The sequence below is a fragment of the Hoplias malabaricus genome, chromosome 5, assembly GCF_029633855.1.
Source record: "Hoplias malabaricus isolate fHopMal1 chromosome 5, fHopMal1.hap1, whole genome shotgun sequence".
Taxonomy (NCBI): domain Eukaryota; kingdom Metazoa; phylum Chordata; class Actinopteri; order Characiformes; family Erythrinidae; genus Hoplias; species Hoplias malabaricus.
In genome coordinates, this window is record NC_089804.1 from 35185984 (window position 1) to 35204846 (window position 18863).

An 18863-nucleotide genomic window follows, 5' to 3' on the forward strand; every position below is an offset into this window, starting at 1 on the left:
ACAGGGCAGTTACAATTATATCCAGTGATTGCATAATCCAGAAAGAGCAGTTACAAAATATATCCAGTGATTCCAGCCTGCGTACAAAATATTGAGTAAATCTAAAGCACTATTTTATTAGCTGTCGTTCTGTTTACGTCTTGTTTTCTGTTAATTACGTTCACATTCTCATGAGACACCAGTGTGCCCCTGCTGGCCAGATAAGTCAAGCACAGCCAGGCACTTTGCGTATCTATCTCCATGTATTTATATATATATATATATATATTGATTGCCTCCCTGACCCTCTGACTCGTCCCCCAACAGAACACAGAAGACAGTGCCCGCATCTCCATCACGTTCTTCCGGCTCTTCCGAGTGATGAGATTAGTGAAGTTACTCAGCAGAGGGGAGGGCATTCGTACCCTCCTCTGGACCTTCATCAAGTCCTTCCAGGTCAGATAAATCGGATCTTTATACATTTATTAGCTAAGCACATTTACAGATGAGGAACGTTTCTGGATGAGCTTTATGCAAATGGATGTAGAAAATACGAAATAAAGTGTACTCATGTTGTTCTGGCTCCTTTCAGGCTTTGCCGTATGTTGCACTTCTGATTGCCATGCTATTCTTCATCTATGCTGTCATTGGAATGCAGGTGAGCTTCCATTTTTAGCCCTAAAGATCTGTATCTTTGTACTGTACGCTTTACACATCACTCACAAACACTGTAGTGGATGTTGGTCATACACCCCGATACATATATATATAATTTTATAATTTGTTTTATAGCCTTGACCTTATTCAAACTCCTCCAACCTCTGATATTTGACTTAATGATATTAATTAAGATTTATAATTGGTTTAAGCAATTAAAACATTAATAATTAGTTTGAGAATGAATAATAATCATGCTAAATGAGTTCTTCAGGATTTTCAGAAATTCTAATGAATAAATTGCCAACACTGTGACTTCAAATAATGAGAGTTTTATTAATAAAAAGAAGATATTTAGTTAACATAGCACAACCTTGTAATCTCACGGTGTCTGGCAGGGGGAACTGATTTTGACCTTAAGGTGAGCTAGGCACTTCTAACTTGTGACTAAATTGTTGCTAACTAAGGTTAATAAATGGTAAATTATAAAGAGGGTTTGTTTGGACATCAGCTACTGAAAAGGTGTTAAATACGCTAGCTTACTCGTTCGCCGTTTCACCGAGCCGTCGCGTCCTGTTGTTTAATCTCCGTGTCCCGGGGTGTTCTCGTCGTTCCCACGTGGTGAGAAGCAGGCCCGCTTATGGAGGATCTCTTTACAGTCGATTTGAAGACCCTCGATTCCGAGCTGAGCTGCGTTGATCGAGATTTCCCTTCTTCGGTTTTTCACAGGCGTGGCTGGTTTTCCACCGTAGTGGAAAGGCTTTTTCAGAGTATTAGCTAGTCTCGTTGTCCAGCTTTCCAGGATTGATGTCTTCAGGAATCAGCTTATAACGTTAATATATCTGTTATCGATTACTCAAACGGTTGATACCTTACTTTGGCCACAAATAAGTTTCACCCGCCTTGATCATTCGTGAGATCACACTTCGATAGGTAATAAACATAAACAAGATTAAAGGAAAAGAAAGATATTCAAATTACTCGACGTATTAGTAAAACTTCATACTCTTAGCTAATTTCGAGACGTCTCTCGTAAGCTTTTCTGAAGTCTGAGAGGTTTTTCTTTGTTTGTTGTCGGCGTCCTCTATTTTCCAGTTCCTTTCGTGGTCCGTTACTTCTGCAGAGTCCTCGCGACTCTTCAAACTTCGAACTCATTGTCTGTCTTGCTGTTTGGCCTTTTCAAGGCTGGCGCGGTCACGCCCTAATGGGAGGCGTCCTCTTTCTGATTGGACGCGAGTCCAGACTCACGTGACTCTCGTGAGGGAGAGAGAGAGAGAGAGAGTAGGAGGAGGGGGTTTGACTCTGTGATTCATACATAAGGAATATGAGTTTCTCGTATCAAAATTCTTATACCTGTTATCAACCTATAACAATGAGTACATTGGACTATTAATATCAGACATTTACATAAGGTCCCATCTTGAGTACATTGTTCACGTCCAATTCGTGATGATACGCTGAAAAATAAAACATTAATCCATTTTCTCTCATTCAGAGACAAAACTGATCTTTGTAATAGAAACAATCGGCATTATACATCATTTCATTAGAAGGTAGGCATTCATCTGAGGGTACCGAAAGTGACATTCATACGTTCGTTTATACACAAATAACTCAGAGATCGACTATTTTCGCTATTGTCTTGCGGCGACTCCGAGCGAGGTGTAGTTCCGCCAGTGTCCATTTGGTGTCGTTGTTAATCCGTGTTTCAGCTGTTGGTTCACGGGAGTTCACTCGAGGTCACTTTGGTTTGAACATCTGTTGATCTCCGTGAAAGATAAGGATTAGACATTTAGGTGCCATTGTCATAAAAACGGGCCGTAAAAGCTCTCTTCTTTGTTTGAGGTTCCTGTCTCTTTAAGTTAGTTATCTCGACAGTTCCTGTTAGTTAAAAGAGAGAAGGGGGGTGTTGGGGCCATGTGTTACTTAAAAGGGTTCTTTTGATGTCTTTAGATTGGTTGTGTGTGTGTGGGGGCTGCTATGTTGCAGACGAAAAGTCTTCTGCAGACTGGAAAAGTTTTAATTCAAAACTTTTCATTTCTTGATTGTCCGATATTCATATTTGGCTCATACTCCACTACATTCCCCCCTTTCTTTTCAGTTTTATGGTTCGTCAGGGATCATGGAGCTGAAAAGAACTTTTGCTGTGGAGGAAGGTGAGGTCAGCAAGCATATTCAAACACATTTCCAGAGCTGATGTATTCCTATTAGTGTATGGGTGTATATGGAATGTGTATGTTTGCATGCTGAAGGGATCCTAATTATTTAGGGGCAGGTCTTGTTCAAACGCAACCTCGAGAGCTGATTCTTCGACATGGCCTTCGGCTTCATATCTAAAACTTGGGGGTTCACCTCTCTGGGCTCTCTTATGTCTAACGAATTTGACCATTTTATTAGACCAAGTTTCTAACCTGCTCTGGAGGGCTCGAGTGCGTTTGAAATAGAACCAAGCTATACCAAAGGTCAAAAGATATCCTAATCCTACCAGGGTAACTAGTAAGGTGTCCGGGGTGGACCATGCATAGGTGACAGGCTGAACTGGCCATAGGGGTTGAGACGATAGTTCTCTAAGAGTGTTATCTATGGGGGTTAGGTCAATGACTTGGGTTCCCTCATATTCTAGGCGAGTTAGTGTTTTAGTATCTAGCTCGATGGTGTGTTTGGAGAAGAACTCTGAGATTTCTATGTCGCTCTCATATTGGTCAGGGTTTAGGTGATACAGGGCCAGGTCTCCTACATGTAAGATTGCGTTTACGGGGACGTCTACCCAGAAGGTTTGGCTAGGAAGGAGTACCCTTTCTGAGGTGTCATGTTGATCATAGGTTAGTAGGGCCTCTCTAAAGGGGGTGTTAACCAACCAACGATTTCCAACAATTTCAGCTTGAGTACTGGTTACCAAACGTCGGGGCGTGACGACTACCGGGCATTGAGTATTACTCATCATAGGCTTAAGGCCACAGATCCCATTTGCGCTGTCACGAATGAAAGGTTTGCTAGGGCACAAGTAGTGAATGTCTTTAGTGAGTGTGCACATAAGCAAATTGGGTACCAGATATAGGTCAGGGTTATCGTCTTGGTATGCTACAAGAGATGTTGTTTTCACACGAACGTAGGCAGAATCTTGCCAGAAACCAACGTTGACAACATCTTTCAAACGGTATATGTTCTCAGGCGCCATTATGGGAAGGTTAATAATGAATGCTAATTCTCGGTCTTGAGGATTAACATAAATTGGGATGGCGCTACCTAAGGTATAGGCTAGGTGGGCCTGGAGATCAGTAACTACTTCTCGAGTTGCTGTGGATAAAATCTCCTGTACTAAGGATAGGGGCACCAAGTAGGGAGGGATTCTCCCCATGGCTAGGCTATCTACAGAGGAGCTGATTTCTTGTAGCATATCAGACAATAACATATTCACAAGCTGGATGTGGGCAAGGTCGAGTTGTACTACTGAAAGCATGGAGTTAACCGTCTGGAGCGTTTTGTTCAAAGCGACACTGTGAGCGTTGAGCACTACGACGGTGCCACGTAGGGTTTGCCCAATGGTTTGCAGGTGCTGCTGTTGTTTGTCTAATTGGGTTTTAATGTTCGGAATTTCCGCTTGCAATTCCCCTACTTGACGTTTAACAGTGGCTACATTGACGGCATTGACGGCGGACGTTCCGAGACTCAGTAGTGATCCCACAGTTGCAGCTGCCATTAACAATCCGCCTATGAAGCGTTTAGGTCGTTTATTAAAACCATTTAGTTCTGATTGCGTTACGGTAAACTTTTGTAACTGGCGGAGCATGTGAGTTACGTCGGCTTCAGCATGGCTGATAGCTTCCTCAGTCCATCTAACTCCATTCCGGCCAGTCTGCAGCGTGGTTATCGGTAGGTTTTTGCTACACGCTTCGGCGGGATTCAACCGTATAAATACTCTCTGGGTATGGAGGCGGCAATTAGTGATTAGCAGTCCCGGCTGGTCTTTCAGTATTATTCCTGAGTCAGGACCTGGTTCAATCACTTCAGGGAGCACGGCGGTTCCTAGGGAGCCGACGATCAGGAGAATGAGCAGCGGGGCCATCCTACCGGAAGAGATGCTCATGGTTAGATTTAGGGTATTTATGGCGAGTCGTTTAGACAAATTATAAAATTTTTCACGGTACCCCCCTTTTGATAAAATTTTCCTAGGGTAAGCACTCTATAATAATTGACGATGAGGGACTAGGGTCTTGCACCCTGAGTGTCCTCAGTCTGGTTAGAAGCTCGTTGCCTGTTAAAGAGTGAGAGAAAAAGGGAAAAGGGATAGGAGAACTAAGGTGTGAGTAGAAGGTTATAGTTGTTTGTTAACTAACACCCTCCCTGCCTTTGGTTCTGCCGTTTATGATCTAACACAAGCGTTAGTATCCCCTACAAGTCCCATGGGGGTTGTGTGTGGTCGGATTTGGTTGCGGTGGACCCATTTGAATTCAGTACTGCCCCGAGCTTTGTTTATTTTGATCCTGTAAACAACGGGGGACAGTTTGTCTGTTATCTTGTAGGGACCGGACCATCGGGGTAGGAATTTGCGGGCCAAATTCCCCCCTGTTTTTTGCGACCTTCCAACAGGTTGGACAAAGATGTAGTACCATACCTTGTCCCCTATTTGGAGTTCATCGTGGGATGCTTTGTGATCGTAGTACGCTTTGCGACCTTCTGCACTTCTTTCCAGTTTCTGCTGGGCAAAGGCGAAAGTAGCTTTGAGGTGTTTCTGCAGGTCCTCCATATACTGATGAGTGGTGTAGGCTACGGCTATGCTACCTTCACCTGGCTGATATAACAGATGTAGAGGCAGAGTCATTTGTCTCCCTGTCATCAACTCAAAGGGTGAGACCCCGACCGCGTCGTGTGGGGTCGCCCGTATGGCCATCAGTACGAGGGGAAGTTTGACATCCCAGTCTCGTTGGTTTGCTGCTACGTACTTTTTCAGTATGCTAACAACAGTTCGGTTGGCTCGCTCTACCTGACCTGAGCTTTGAGGATGGTAGCTAATGTGAAGGCTGGTTTTTACTCCTAAGAGTTGCCAGAGCTGCTGCATGACCTCAGCTGTGAAATGTGTCCCTCTGTCAGAGTCGACACGGCTGGGTAGGCCAAACCGTGAGAAGACATGGTTCATCAGTAAGTATGCAGTGGTTAACGCTGTGTCATTCGGTGCGGGGAGGCATTCTACCCATTTAGTGAATGCACACGTGACTGTGAGGAAGTACTTGTTACCTCTTACTGTTCGAGTGAGTGGTCCAACCCAGTCTATCTGGAGGTTTGACCAAGGGAAGGATACTCCTTTCTTTTGCAAGGGGGCTCTATGAAGAGGATTCGAGGGTTGAAATTGGCAACATACCAGACAGCCTTTAATGTAGTCAGCCACATCTTTTACCATGTGGGGCCAATATGCCACCTGCTTGAGCGCATGGTGTGTTGCTTTGACCCCTTTGTGTCCCGCAGATGGGGAGTCATGGGCGTGCATCAGCATCACCCCCCTGTGGCACTGAGGAACCACGAACGTAGGTGAAGTGTGCGAGTCAGTGGCATGAACTAGCAAGCCTTTGACGACTTGGAGGGACGCTTTGGCGCCGTATAGGTCTTTAAGGCCTGGTATGGTGTCAAGGTCTTGTGCTGCGATGGGATTAGTAGATGGGTCAGAGACATGGCTAAGCATTTTAGAAATGGATGGGTCTCGAGCTTGGAGAGTAACTAAGTCAGCGTCCGAAAAAGCAGGGTTAATAGAGACAATGGTAGTTTTGGCATTGTCGGGCGACGCCTTTGTTACAGTTCGAGACCGTGTGACAGCTAGGACTTCGATGTCGGGTGGGTTTGGAAAAAGGGAGGGATCGAATGTCCACGATGTGCCTTCGCGGGCCCCTTGCTTGGCTAAGCTATCTGCTTGATCATTGAATTCTTTGTCATCTCCCGGGACTCGGGAGTGACCCTTCACTTTCTTCCAGTAGATCTGCAGGTCATGTGTGTCTACCAAGTGTTCGCATGCCGCGAAAAGCTCTTTGTGTTTAACTGGCTTTTTGTTTGACGTGGTGTAGTTGTTGGTTTTCCACAGTCTCAAGTGGCATGTGAAGCTTAGGCGCGCGTAGTTGGAGTCTGTGCAGATCACCAACGTTTTTATGCTTTTCTGGACTGCAGACTGGATTGTGATAAGAATTCCTGCTATTTCAGCATATTGGGAGGACTGAGCACCCAATTTGAAACTTAGGGGTTCGTGAGGCCATCCGTTTATTCCGATAATACCCACCCCTGCCATCAGGGTGTGTTCTCGGCGGAACGAACAACCATCTACATACGCAGTGACAAGGTCTTTGCATGTGTTAGGATCGAAATAGTGGTGGTTAGCCACGGTGGGTAAGAGGGTTTCTGGAGTTTGTGGCACTTGGGAAGGAATGTTTCCTTCGCATCGCCTGCAGGAAGCAAGGCCTGTGCCTAGGGGGCTCTTGTAGTTTTGCGCGTAACGCACCTCTAAGTCAAAGCTTTGGAGAGCCATTAGCCATGACGCTACTCGAGCGTTAGTTACTACACCCTCTCGAATTCGTTGGCTGTTTAGGAAAGTGACTGGTTGATGATGAGTTTCAACAATCACCTTCTGACCACCTAGGTAGTTGGAGAAATGTTTGACTGCCCACACTGTTGCTAGTAGTGCTTTTTCGCAGTCACTGTATTTGTTTTCGGCAGCCAGCATAGTTTTACTAGCATAGGCTATGACACGTTTGTCTCTATCGTGTAATTGATACAGACCGGAGCTGAGACAGTGGTTCGAGAACCCTACTTCTAGGTAGAATTCTTTGCTACTGTCAGGATAGGCAAGGCATGGGGCCGTGCACAGTTTCGATTTTAGTGCCTGCATGGCGTGTTCCTGGGCTTCGCCCCAGGTGAACGGAGTGTCCTTTTTCAGGAGGTCATAAAGTGGACGAGCTAGGTCCGCATAGTTCTCTATGAATTGTCGTGAGTAGTTGCATACTCCTAAGAAACTGCGGAGTTCCTTAAGGTTGGTGGGTGCTGCGAGGTTTGTTACCCCTTGCACTCGACTCACTTGTGGTTCAACACCATCAGTGCTTACGAGCAGACCGACGTAATTCACTTTTGTTCTGCACCACTGACATTTGGAGAGTGATATTTTCGCACCTGCTGTTGTAAGCTGGTCAAGAACATGATCAATCTCGTCAATGTGTGCTTGTAGGGAGTGGTTACGCATGAGTATGTCGTCCACATATATGAGGGTGCCTCGCTCGCGGGCATCAGGGCATGCTTTGTTTAAGAAAATATTAAACTCCGCGGGTGAGTTGGCATATCCAAAAGGGCACCTAGTGAATGTGTACTGTCGGTTTGCGAAAGTGAAAGCGAGCTTGTGTTGGTCTTCTGCTTGCACCGGGATGGTCCAGAAGCCAGAGGCTACATCGATGGTGGAAAAGTATTTAGCGTTTCGGACCGAGGGAAGCTCTTGCTCCAATTGTGTCATCGGCCATCGAGACAAGGGAACCTGTTGATTTAGTTTCCGATAGTCGATGGTTAAGCGCCATTTACCATTTGGTTTTATGACGGGCCATAATGGTGCCGAGTACGTGCTGTTACAGGGTCGAATTATGCCCTTTTCCAGCAAGTCATCAATGATTTCTTGTACCGGTTCATAGGATGCTAACGGAATTTTGTATTGGCGGACAAACGTGGGTGGTGCTCCCGGACGAGTGGGAATACGTACTGAATGAATGTCAGTGAGACCACAGTCCGTTGAATCTTTGGAAAAAGATTTTTGATATTTAAGGAGCACTTCACAGAGTTTTTCACGTTCTTCTTTGCTTTGGAGGGCGTCGGCCTCCTTTAGAACTTGTTCGACTTGGATACGAAATTCGGAGTCAGATAGTTCTTTCGAAGTACGCGGCTTTGAAGTGTTTTCTCCCGCTTCGGGAAGAAGAGATGGTTCCCGGGAGGATTCCGGGGATGAATCTATGGAAAGGACCGTGATCGTCATTTGATTGTCGTCAGCGAGATCTATCCTGCAAATGGCATCATTACTCATGTCCAGAGCTGAGAAGAGAGCAACAGCTCGTGTCGGATGAGTGTAGAACACCTTTGATTCTGCATGATCAAGAAGCAGGGATTCAGGCATTGGTCCTATGATCGGAATTCGCAACTCGAAGTCATGGAATTTCGTACTGACTAACCAACCCAGAGGAGATGAGTGAGGGATCGTCAAGGGTTGAGTGGTTTCGTTCCGTACGAATAGATAGGTGGATCTTGCTCGCGTCTCCACCAAAGGTGTGGCTTCGAGGGTGAGGCCTAGTTCGAAGAACTGAGGTGACGGTTGGAAAAGTGCATGCGCGTGGCTTAAGTGTTGGCCAGGTCGCATGACTAAGCGGATGGGTACATTTGCTGCGTTCGCAGGTACCACAAGTGAACCTTGGTTAGTGACCTGACATACCTCGGGAATAGTTTGTCCTGAGCCTAGGTTGCTGAGATCGGAGGACCAGGTTTCCGTTGAAACATCAGTCAAAGACCACAGTACACTATTGAGGGTGTCTACGTGGACGTCGAGGCGCACCAAGAAGTCACTACCAATGTAAACGTCGTGCGGCAAGTTAGGGACGACTAAGAAATAATGGGTGATTACCCTTTTGTTCCACTGGACGGTTAAAGCGCAAATTCCATCAGTGGGTGACATTGCTTTTGATGCCAGGTTAAGAGGAAAGCGACAAGGACTGCTCACCAAAGGAATATTTGGTTGAGTGAGGCGCAGAGTGTTAAAGAGGGTTTGGCTTATGGCGGACTGGTCGGTCCATAGAGCCAGAACTGCATTGTCTACATGATAGTCCTGGATTGTGAGACCATTCACGATGGGAAGGCCTGGAGCGTCTGTTGTGGACGGCTGTGTGAAAGTGCATAGGAAGGTGTTCCGTTGTTCTAACATGGCACTAGGGGGCCAGGGAGAGACTGCTGTCTCTGGTGTGGCTGCCATGGGCTCAGTTTCCTCTTCCTCGAAGTGAGGGATCTGACTTGGTGGATCTCCTATTGATTCAGGCCGGATTTCGAGACGGCAACACTGAGCTTCCCGGTGGTGTGGGGTGCAGATGGGTAAAGGCTCACGCACTTGTGCCCAGATCTTTGACCTTTTGAAGTCAATCAGTGGTTCGAAGCGATTAAGGAGATCTTTGCCGATGAGGAAGGGAATTGTTTCGAGAGGAGACACATGGACTGGATGCACTAAGGTCATTGGTCCAATGGCTAAGTGTATTAGTGCCATAGACTGGATAGTGAGGCCTGCATGTGAATACGGCTGAATTTTAAGAGAACAGTTTTGGAGCTGTATCTCGCGATTTTCACGCCGCGCAATGGCTCGAACCTGGTGGAATAAGGCGGAAGACATGAGCGTGACATCTGATGCAGTGTCCAATAGGGCCTCATGTACTAGCCTTCTTTCCACAATGGTGGACAAGTAGAATTTGCGTGCAACCCCTTTCTCAGTTAAGTGTCCCATGAATTGTCGGACGGGTGTGTCGCCTTCAATGACTGAAGGGTCATTTGGCGTTAAACCTTCTTTACCGTCTAACTGAACAACTAAAACAGCACTGGAGGGTGGTTGCGAGTCACCCCCCTGTATCATCGGGTTTTCAGTGTTTGTTTGGGTCACGAGGAGATTGCACGGTGCGCTAGAAGACGGAGCTTCGCTTGTCACTTCTCCTACATAACTTTCTAACATTTCTGGGGTGTTAGAGGATGGCTTTGGGTTAGACCGCGAAGAGGTGATAGAAAGAACGTCAGGTTTTTTCTTTTTCTCTTTGCAAATCATTACAAGCATTCGGCGGATGTCCTCTAACTCCTTAGAGCTGAGTTCCTTGTCTTTAAGCTTGTCTTTAGCGTGATTTTCTTTATTTTGATACCAGTATTTTTCTTTCTTTTCTCTATAGGAATTAGAAAGCTGGTTCGGAGCTGTTCGCTCATATCCCTTATGGGGATGTGATGGTTTTCCACGGCCCGCACCGCGGTTTTCTACAGGGTAATAGTCACGACCATACCCAGCCCTGTCCCGAGGGTTCCAGAAATCTTTGTCGTGATTTCTGTCTGGCCTGCGAGGAGGGTAGCGCTTGTATTGGTGTGAGGGCGGATGAGGTTTCGGGCCCTCACTGGTCCACGGAGTGGAGGAAGGGTCCAGGGCGGATCTTTGTGGATCGGCCTGGGTGGCACCTTCTAACTCTAAATGTGGGGAACTGGAGTCGACATTGAAGACTTGGGGTGTTTCGGACCGCCTGTTGGGAATTTGTTGGGTTTTGAGGAAACCTCTGAGTGCTAAATCACGCAGCTGCCTGCTAGACAGGGTGCGAGGGCAAGCTGAGACTCCCAACTGATGACTGGTGTGGGGATGGAGGTTTTGGATAAATAGTGATTTGAAATTTAACTCTTCCTCCATTCCGGAGTCATTTCTAGGTCCGAAGTACGCCTGTCTGAGTCGATTATAATATTGCTGAGGGGATTCCTGGCGTTGCTGTTTTATGTTCAAAGCAGCGGCCAGTCCGGTCTGTGACAGGTGATTGGAGAATTCTTCCTCCAATGCTTGGCACAGCACATCATATCGCGCTTTTACATAGTCTGGCTGACGTTCAATGAAGTTACTGACGTCTCGGTTGGAGGTCAGTTTAATCACATATAGTCTGTCATCTATGGTGATCCCGGGGAACCTTTGGAGGTAGAAGTCAATATCTTTTAGGTAGGAAAAGATATCATTAGAACCGTCAGGTTTGGGATCAAAGCGGGTTATATTACGCGCGATTTTATCTAGGTCCTTGTATGAGGGACCATGAGAGGGTAAAGGTTGAGGGGACCAGACACTGGGTTGCAGTGCTCTGGGTCTAGCAGGGCGTTGTAAGGGACGACTGACAGGAGACACAGGGGAGGGGGAAATACCCGTTGATACCAGAGGAGGTGCTGCAGCAGCTCTAAAGGTTACGGTCCCTGAGTCTGGTTCCTGATCCTCACTATCTTCCTGCTGGTCCTGTCTTCCTATAGCGGCACTAGGTGGCACATCGGGTGTGACCTGGGGCAGCGTGTTCCCTTCAGCTATTTCGCTTTGAAGTCGACTTAGCTCTGCTTCTACCTTTGCCTGCTGTCGCCTTGATACCTCAAGCTCACGTTCGCTGGCTCTGAGCTGTACTACAGCGAGGAGGGCTATCTGACCTAATGCCTCAGTTAGGGGCTTGCCCTTGAGGATGTCGGTTAAGTGGTTCTCTACCCACTTAGCCACCATGTGGTCACGATGGGCCTGTGAGGTTTTCTGCACGGTTTCTGCGAGTCCAGGCATCACATCGCTGGTGATGCTGGTCAGAACAGAGAATGCCTCATCCCACAAACCTTCTACATATACTTCCGAAGAAAAAGTCCCTTCGGCCATGTTAGCTGTGTTTTAACTGCGAGGTGTAACTTACTTCTATTTAGTTAGGATTAATTCCGTTAATCCCTTTTCTAACTAAATCTGAACTAAATTCACCTGTACCGAGTGCTCTAAGAGTAACTGCTAGTATGTATGGTGTTAGAGTTCACTTGTGAATCTCTAAGGGAAGTCTGTTAGTATGAGAGGGTGGAGTGAAAGTTGCTATGCGCAAGTGAATACAAGAAGAGAGAAAAAATTAACGAAAAAATTTTCAATAATTAAAATTATTAAAATTTTGAATTAAAGAATTGTCGAAAAATTTGGATTAAAGAATTTTAAATTAAGTGAAATTTATTACTACATATAATTTCCAATTAAGGAATTATGAAAGTAAAAGAATTTTCCAAATGAAAGAATTATTAAGAATAGCAAGATTAAAAGACTCTCTCTTTTAACTGCGTTTGTGATCTGGTATCAAGTTAAAGTGTCAATCTCTAATTATTGCACGCTGTCTGCTGTAGTTGTATCAACTTATTATGCTTCCAAGCCTTTACTTGTAATTATTCAGATGTGCAGAGTTTAGAGACAGCCACTAGAGCTGTGATACCAGGTCTTATCAGTGTGAACTGGTCGACAATTTCAATTGCGATAGTAAGTTTTCTCCACCAGAGGGTACTGAAGGTAAGTCTGAATGGCAACAGCGAGCTTCAGTATTTAAGTTGAACTTAAATTGTAATACCAGACTAGGACACCAGAGGGCGACAAGCAAGTTACAATGCAATAGCAGCAATGGACACCAGTCGGCGCTGGTGAGAGTCCCAATAGACACGGTACCAGCAGATACACTAACACAAATGGGAATTTCCACTGTAGCGGGAAGTTTCAACACTAGAGGGTGTTATCAGATTAAAATCTAAAATGGAATAAAGATTTTAAACGCTCAGATACTCTATCAAAAAAATAAAAATTAAAATTTTAAAAGGGGAACAGAGATTTTACACTAAGGTATTTTTAAAAGAATTTCATCTGTAATGACAACTTTTAAACACCAGAGGGCTGCTAAACACTTATGTTGTCTCGGCGGACAACCTCCCAACCACTAGAGGGTGTACGGGAATCAAACGTCAAGGGTAGCACCACTTGACCACAAGGAGGAGCAAGGGAGGACACGCTTCAATAGACGCTAGTTATGAAGTATTTTTCCCTGCAATTACGCACTTATACCACAAGAGGGAATTTGTCTTCCTCTGTTTTGGGGGCGTTTTGAATTTCCCTCCTTAGTTTCAGCTCCGCCCCTTCAAAGGGGTTCGTTCCTTTCTGAATATGATTTCAGTTTAACAGGAACAGCTGACGAGAGCAGACTGCTCTTCATACAAGCCGTATTTTCGGCTGTTTAATAACCTCCCAATCGCCTAGCGCGCGATCTCGTTATTAACGCTGGTAGCGACCCAGTTTAAAACGAACGGGGGTATTCGGTTCGGTGGTCTCTCTTCGCCGGGATTTCGCGGCGGGAGGTCGAATCCGACGGCAAAGTCTCACAGCGGAATTTCGCGCAGTTCAGACGTGCCCAGGCCTCAATTTAATGCATGCAAAATGGCGCAGAGCCGCGCTCTTTCAAAAACAACCAAGCTTATTTTCTAACCGGTATATATCACAGAACAGTTTTTCAGCAGTAACAAACACAACACGAAATTACCCACATCAAGCTTTGAATCTCAATCGTTATTCATCAACACACACAGTGGAAAGTATTTCATAAACCCAAGCTGATATTCAGTGTTTTGCAGTTTGCTCATTAAAAAGCCTTTTTCCTGCCCCACGTTGGGCGCCAATAAAATATATATTTTATATGTAGTGGATGTTGGTCATACACCCCGATACATATATATATAATTTTATAATTTGTTTTATAGCCTTGACCTTATTCAAACTCCTCCAACCTCTGATATTTGACTTAATGATATTAATTAAGATTTATAATTGGTTTAAGCAATTAAAACATTAATAATTAGTTTGAGAATGAATAATAATCATGCTAAATGAGTTCTTCAGGATTTTCAGAAATTCTAATGAATAAATTGCCAACACTGTGACTTCAAATAATGAGAGTTTTATTAATAAAAAGAAGATATTTAGTTAACATAGCACAACCTTGTAATCTCACGGTGTCCGGCAGGGGGAACTGATTTTGACCTTAAGGTGAGCTAGGCACTTCTAACTTGTGACTAAATTGTTGCTAACTAAGGTTAATAAATGGTAAATTATAAAGAGGGTTTGTTTGGACATCAGCTACTGAAAAGGTGTTAAATACGCTAGCTTACTCGTTCGCCGTTTCACCGAGCCGTCGCGTCCTGTTGTTTAATCTCCGTGTCCCGGGGTGTTCTCGTCGTTCCCACGTGGTGAGAAGCAGGCCCGCTTATGGAGGATCTCTTTACAGTCGATTTGAAGACCCTCGATTCCGAGCTGAGCTGCGTTGATCGAGATTTCCCTTCTTCGGTTTTTCACAGGCGTGGCTGGTTTTCCACCGTAGTGGAAAGGCTTTTTCAGAGTATTAGCTAGTCTCGTTGTCCAGCTTTCCAGGATTGATGTCTTCAGGAATCAGCTTATAACGTTAATATATCTGTTATCGATTACTCAAACGGTTGATACCTTACTTTGGCCACAAATAAGTTTCACCCGCCTTGATCATTCGTGAGATCACACTTCGATAGGTAATAAACATAAACAAGATTAAAGGAAAAGAAAGATATTCAAATTACTCGACGTATTAGTAAAACTTCATACTCTTAGCTAATTTCGAGACGTCTCTCGTAAGCTTTTCTGAAGTCTGAGAGGTTTTTCTTTGTTTGTTGTCGGCGTCCTCTATTTTCCAGTTCCTTTCGTGGTCCGTTACTTCTGCAGAGTCCTCGCGACTCTTCAAACTTCGAACTCATTGTCTGTCTTGCTGTTTGGCCTTTTCAAGGCTGGCGCGGTCACGCCCTAATGGGAGGCGTCCTCTTTCTGATTGGACGCGAGTCCAGACTCACGTGACTCTCGTGAGGGAGAGAGAGAGAGAGAGAGTAGGAGGAGGGGGTTTGACTCTGTGATTCATACATAAGGAATATGAGTTTCTCGTATCAAAATTCTTATACCTGTTATCAACCTATAACAATGAGTACATTGGACTATTAATATCAGACATTTACATAAGGTCCCATCTTGAGTACATTGTTCACGTCCAATTCGTGATGATACGCTGAAAAATAAAACATTAATCCATTTTCTCTCATTCAGAGACAAAACTGATCTTTGTAATAGAAACAATCGGCATTATACATCATTTCATTAGAAGGTAGGCATTCATCTGAGGGTACCGAAAGTGACATTCATACGTTCGTTTATACACAAATAACTCAGAGATCGACTATTTTCGCTATTGTCTTGCGGCGACTCCGAGCGAGGTGTAGTTCCGCCAGTGTCCATTTGGTGTCGTTGTTAATCCGTGTTTCAGCTGTTGGTTCACGGGAGTTCACTCGAGGTCACTTTGGTTTGAACATCTGTTGATCTCCGTGAAAGATAAGGATTAGACATTTAGGTGCCATTGTCATAAAAACGGGCCGTAAAAGCTCTCTTCTTTGTTTGAGGTTCCTGTCTCTTTAAGTTAGTTATCTCGACAGTTCCTGTTAGTTAAAAGAGAGAAGGGGGGTGTTGGGGCCATGTGTTACTTAAAAGGGTTCTTTTGATGTCTTTAGATTGGTTGTGTGTGTGTGGGGGCTGCTATGTTGCAGACGAAAAGTCTTCTGCAGACTGGAAAAGTTTTAATTCAAAACTTTTCATTTCTTGATTGTCCGATATTCATATTTGGCTCATACTCCACTACAACACCATCAACTCAGGAGCCGGACTAAACATCATTACAGTGCTTATCTAGTTTACATTATTCCCCATAGCACTCTAAACCATTAAAACAGCTGTCCATGGGTTGCCCAGTCTGAGAACACCCTTAGATCTGTGACTCCAGAGCCCCATCACCTGTAAAATGTGGACTGAAGAGAGTTAAAGGATTTCTAAAATCAGACTTCATGGTTAAACAGGACTCAGTCCAGAGAGAGCTGAGGCTGGTCTGAACAGTGAGATATGAAACAGATTGAGATCAGATGTAGACAGTCCATAACAGTGTGTTAAAGTCCATGATATTCATTTTTCATCTTCATTTTGGAGATTTACAGTTGTCCTTGAGGATAATATTTGTGTTTCAGATATTTGGGAAGATTGCCATGGTGGATGGCACACACATCAACAGGAACAACAACTTTCAGACTTTCCCCCAGGCCGTGCTGCTGCTCTTCAGGTTCGTGCAGAAGCAGAGCTGTTGTTATTATATTGTGTTTTCACAGTATAATGGCACAGTGCGCATTAAGTTTTGACTGGGTTTGGGTTTTAACAAGTTATCTAATGTTATCTGAGGTGATTTTTGTAAACTGGCACCTCATGCTGCCTGTAGTGTTCTGCTGTTGACATGTGTGTAACCTGCCTGTACGTGTTGTGTGTTTAGATGTGCCACTGGAGAGGCGTGGCAAGAGATCATGCTGGCGTGTATGCCAGGGAAGCTTTGTGACCCGGAGTCAGACTATAACCCCGGAGAGGAGATGACCTGTGGCAGCAGCTTCGCCATTGTTTATTTCATCACTTTCTACATGCTGTGTGCATTCCTGGTACTCTCTAATACACACACACTTTACATACCCATTATCATTGAGATCATTTGCTATGACGAAATCCCTACATCTGAGTCTTAGGTGTATTTTGATCTAAATAAATGTTTGATTAGGATTATAGGCTCATCTGTAGACACACTTAAATACAAGGGAAACTCAAAGGCACTCTGATCTCGCTCTCTCTCTTTTTCTCTGTCTCTTTCTCTCTCACATTCTGTCTGTTTCTCTCTTTCTCACCCTCTTTAGATCATCAACTTGTTTGTGGCTGTCATCATGGACAATTTTGACTATCTTACACGTGATTGGTCTATTTTGGGTCCACATCATCTTGATGAGTTTAAGAGGATATGGTCTGAGTACGATCCAGAGGCCAAGTGAGTATTTTATTCCTATAAATGGACCTCCAAATACAAGAAAATATGAAGTATATGAGCATAGTGTATATGTGTTTTTTTATACAAGTTGTTATTTTTTGTTTTTGGTCTCAGGGGCAGAATAAAGCATTTAGACGTTGTGACTCTACTGCGCCGCATTCAGCCTCCCCTTGGCTTTGGAAAGCTGTGTCCACACAGAGTAGCCTGCAAGGTATAGACCCCACTGACTGATATTTTTATAAAGTTGCTCTCAACTAAAGCTGTAGGATTTCTGGAAAATGGAAATAATTTACAAAGCCAGCAAGATGTCTCCACAATGTCTTGCTCTTGTGAAAGTATAAACACTCATGCTGTGTCTCCTTCTCTTCCTTTCAGCGGCTGGTGGCTATGAACATGCCTCTGAACAGTGATGGCACGGTGATGTTTAATGCGACTCTGTTTGCCCTAGTGAGGACAGCCCTGAAGATCAAAACAGATGGTGAGAACATATGCAGCAGTATATAGAGTGTACACACATCTGTACACACAAACATGCATGCACACATGTTGGCAATGTATGATCAATAAAAGGAAATATGTTTATATTTATTAGTGATGTCAGTAAGTTAATGACAGCAAAAAACTTATATTCTAAAATATTTAAATATAATTTTAACAAAATAATTTGCAGGAAAAAAATGTGTTAAAATAATAATCAAAATGATGAAAATAATTCATTAAGTTTCCAGATGAACACATTAATACATGTGTTAATGCGTTAAATTTGACAGCCAGGCTAGAACATCTGTGCCTATTGCAGATTTGAAAACCAGGGCAGTGCCAAAAGTAGATGTATCCCTGCCGTGCAACGGCCAACTGAGAGCGTATGCCAACGAAGTATATAACTGCTCGGCTCACGCTGTACTTCCTCCTTCTCTTCTCTCCTTAGATACCGATTGTGTCACACCTAGGAAAAAAATCGCTTTGAGCTTCTGAATTTTTTTCTCTGACCTCTAGAGCTTTGTTTTCTTCTATATCTCTTGTTTTCTTCTTTATCTCTTCACTTCTCTTTGAGGACAGTCAGCCTCCGTATGTAGCCTGGTACACCAGAGCTTAGTTACGCGCCTGTATATCATGTAAACCACCAGGGACTTGAGCTGGTGGGTATACTTTTCCACCCTTCAGAGACATGCAAACGGCACTGGGCACTAATGTTATTTACTGGTTTTTTCTCCTTTCTGCTACTCAATTATCAGTGCACTGAGTCTGGTGAAGCTACGCAGTACATGTCGTGAACAAGCAACATTTTTGTATCGCTTCTTTTCTATCGCCCAGTCATCGCCCCAACACTGCGGCTGTTTTCCCTTCAGTCATGCTATCTCAGACACTACCCCTCCATTCCTGAGCCTTACGATGAACACCTCCCCAATGCAGCCTCACTCCTCAGGCTTATTGGGTCAGTACGGTCTCAGATCTGTGGGTCCTCAGTACGATGTTGAGGGGTTACAGGCTGCAGTTTTACCAACAGCCTATGTACAGAACAGCATATGTACAGAACACTCTGATGCCAGACAGTCCATACTGTTTGCGCCCTCAAAGCTTACTTGTTGGCTACGGCTAGCATCCAGAAGACACATCAGCTGTTTATTTGCTTCTCTACTGTCTAATTTGGGTTAACACTGTCCAAGCAATGGCTTGTGGAAGTTTTTCAAGGGGCCTTTGGGGCAATGGGCTGCCAAATGCCCCTTCATACATGGTCCTCACCATGCACCTTCTCCCGATTTTACAGTGTGAATG

General features: G+C 44.5%; 1 protein-coding gene across 1 annotated transcript in view; it reads left to right on the forward strand.

The window, feature by feature from the left end:
- cacna1da (calcium channel, voltage-dependent, L type, alpha 1D subunit, a) overlaps nucleotides 1–18863 on the forward strand; it is a 108557-nt gene that overhangs the window by 72512 nt on the left and 17182 nt on the right. Inside the window, exons 31-37 of the mRNA XM_066670571.1 lie at nucleotides 307–435; nucleotides 572–637; nucleotides 16255–16346; nucleotides 16551–16710; nucleotides 16960–17087; nucleotides 17202–17298; nucleotides 17463–17565. Coding sequence (XP_066526668.1) covers nucleotides 307–435; nucleotides 572–637; nucleotides 16255–16346; nucleotides 16551–16710; nucleotides 16960–17087; nucleotides 17202–17298; nucleotides 17463–17565 — 775 coding nt within the window. The remainder of the gene's footprint in view (nucleotides 1–306; nucleotides 436–571; nucleotides 638–16254; nucleotides 16347–16550; nucleotides 16711–16959; nucleotides 17088–17201; nucleotides 17299–17462; nucleotides 17566–18863) is intronic.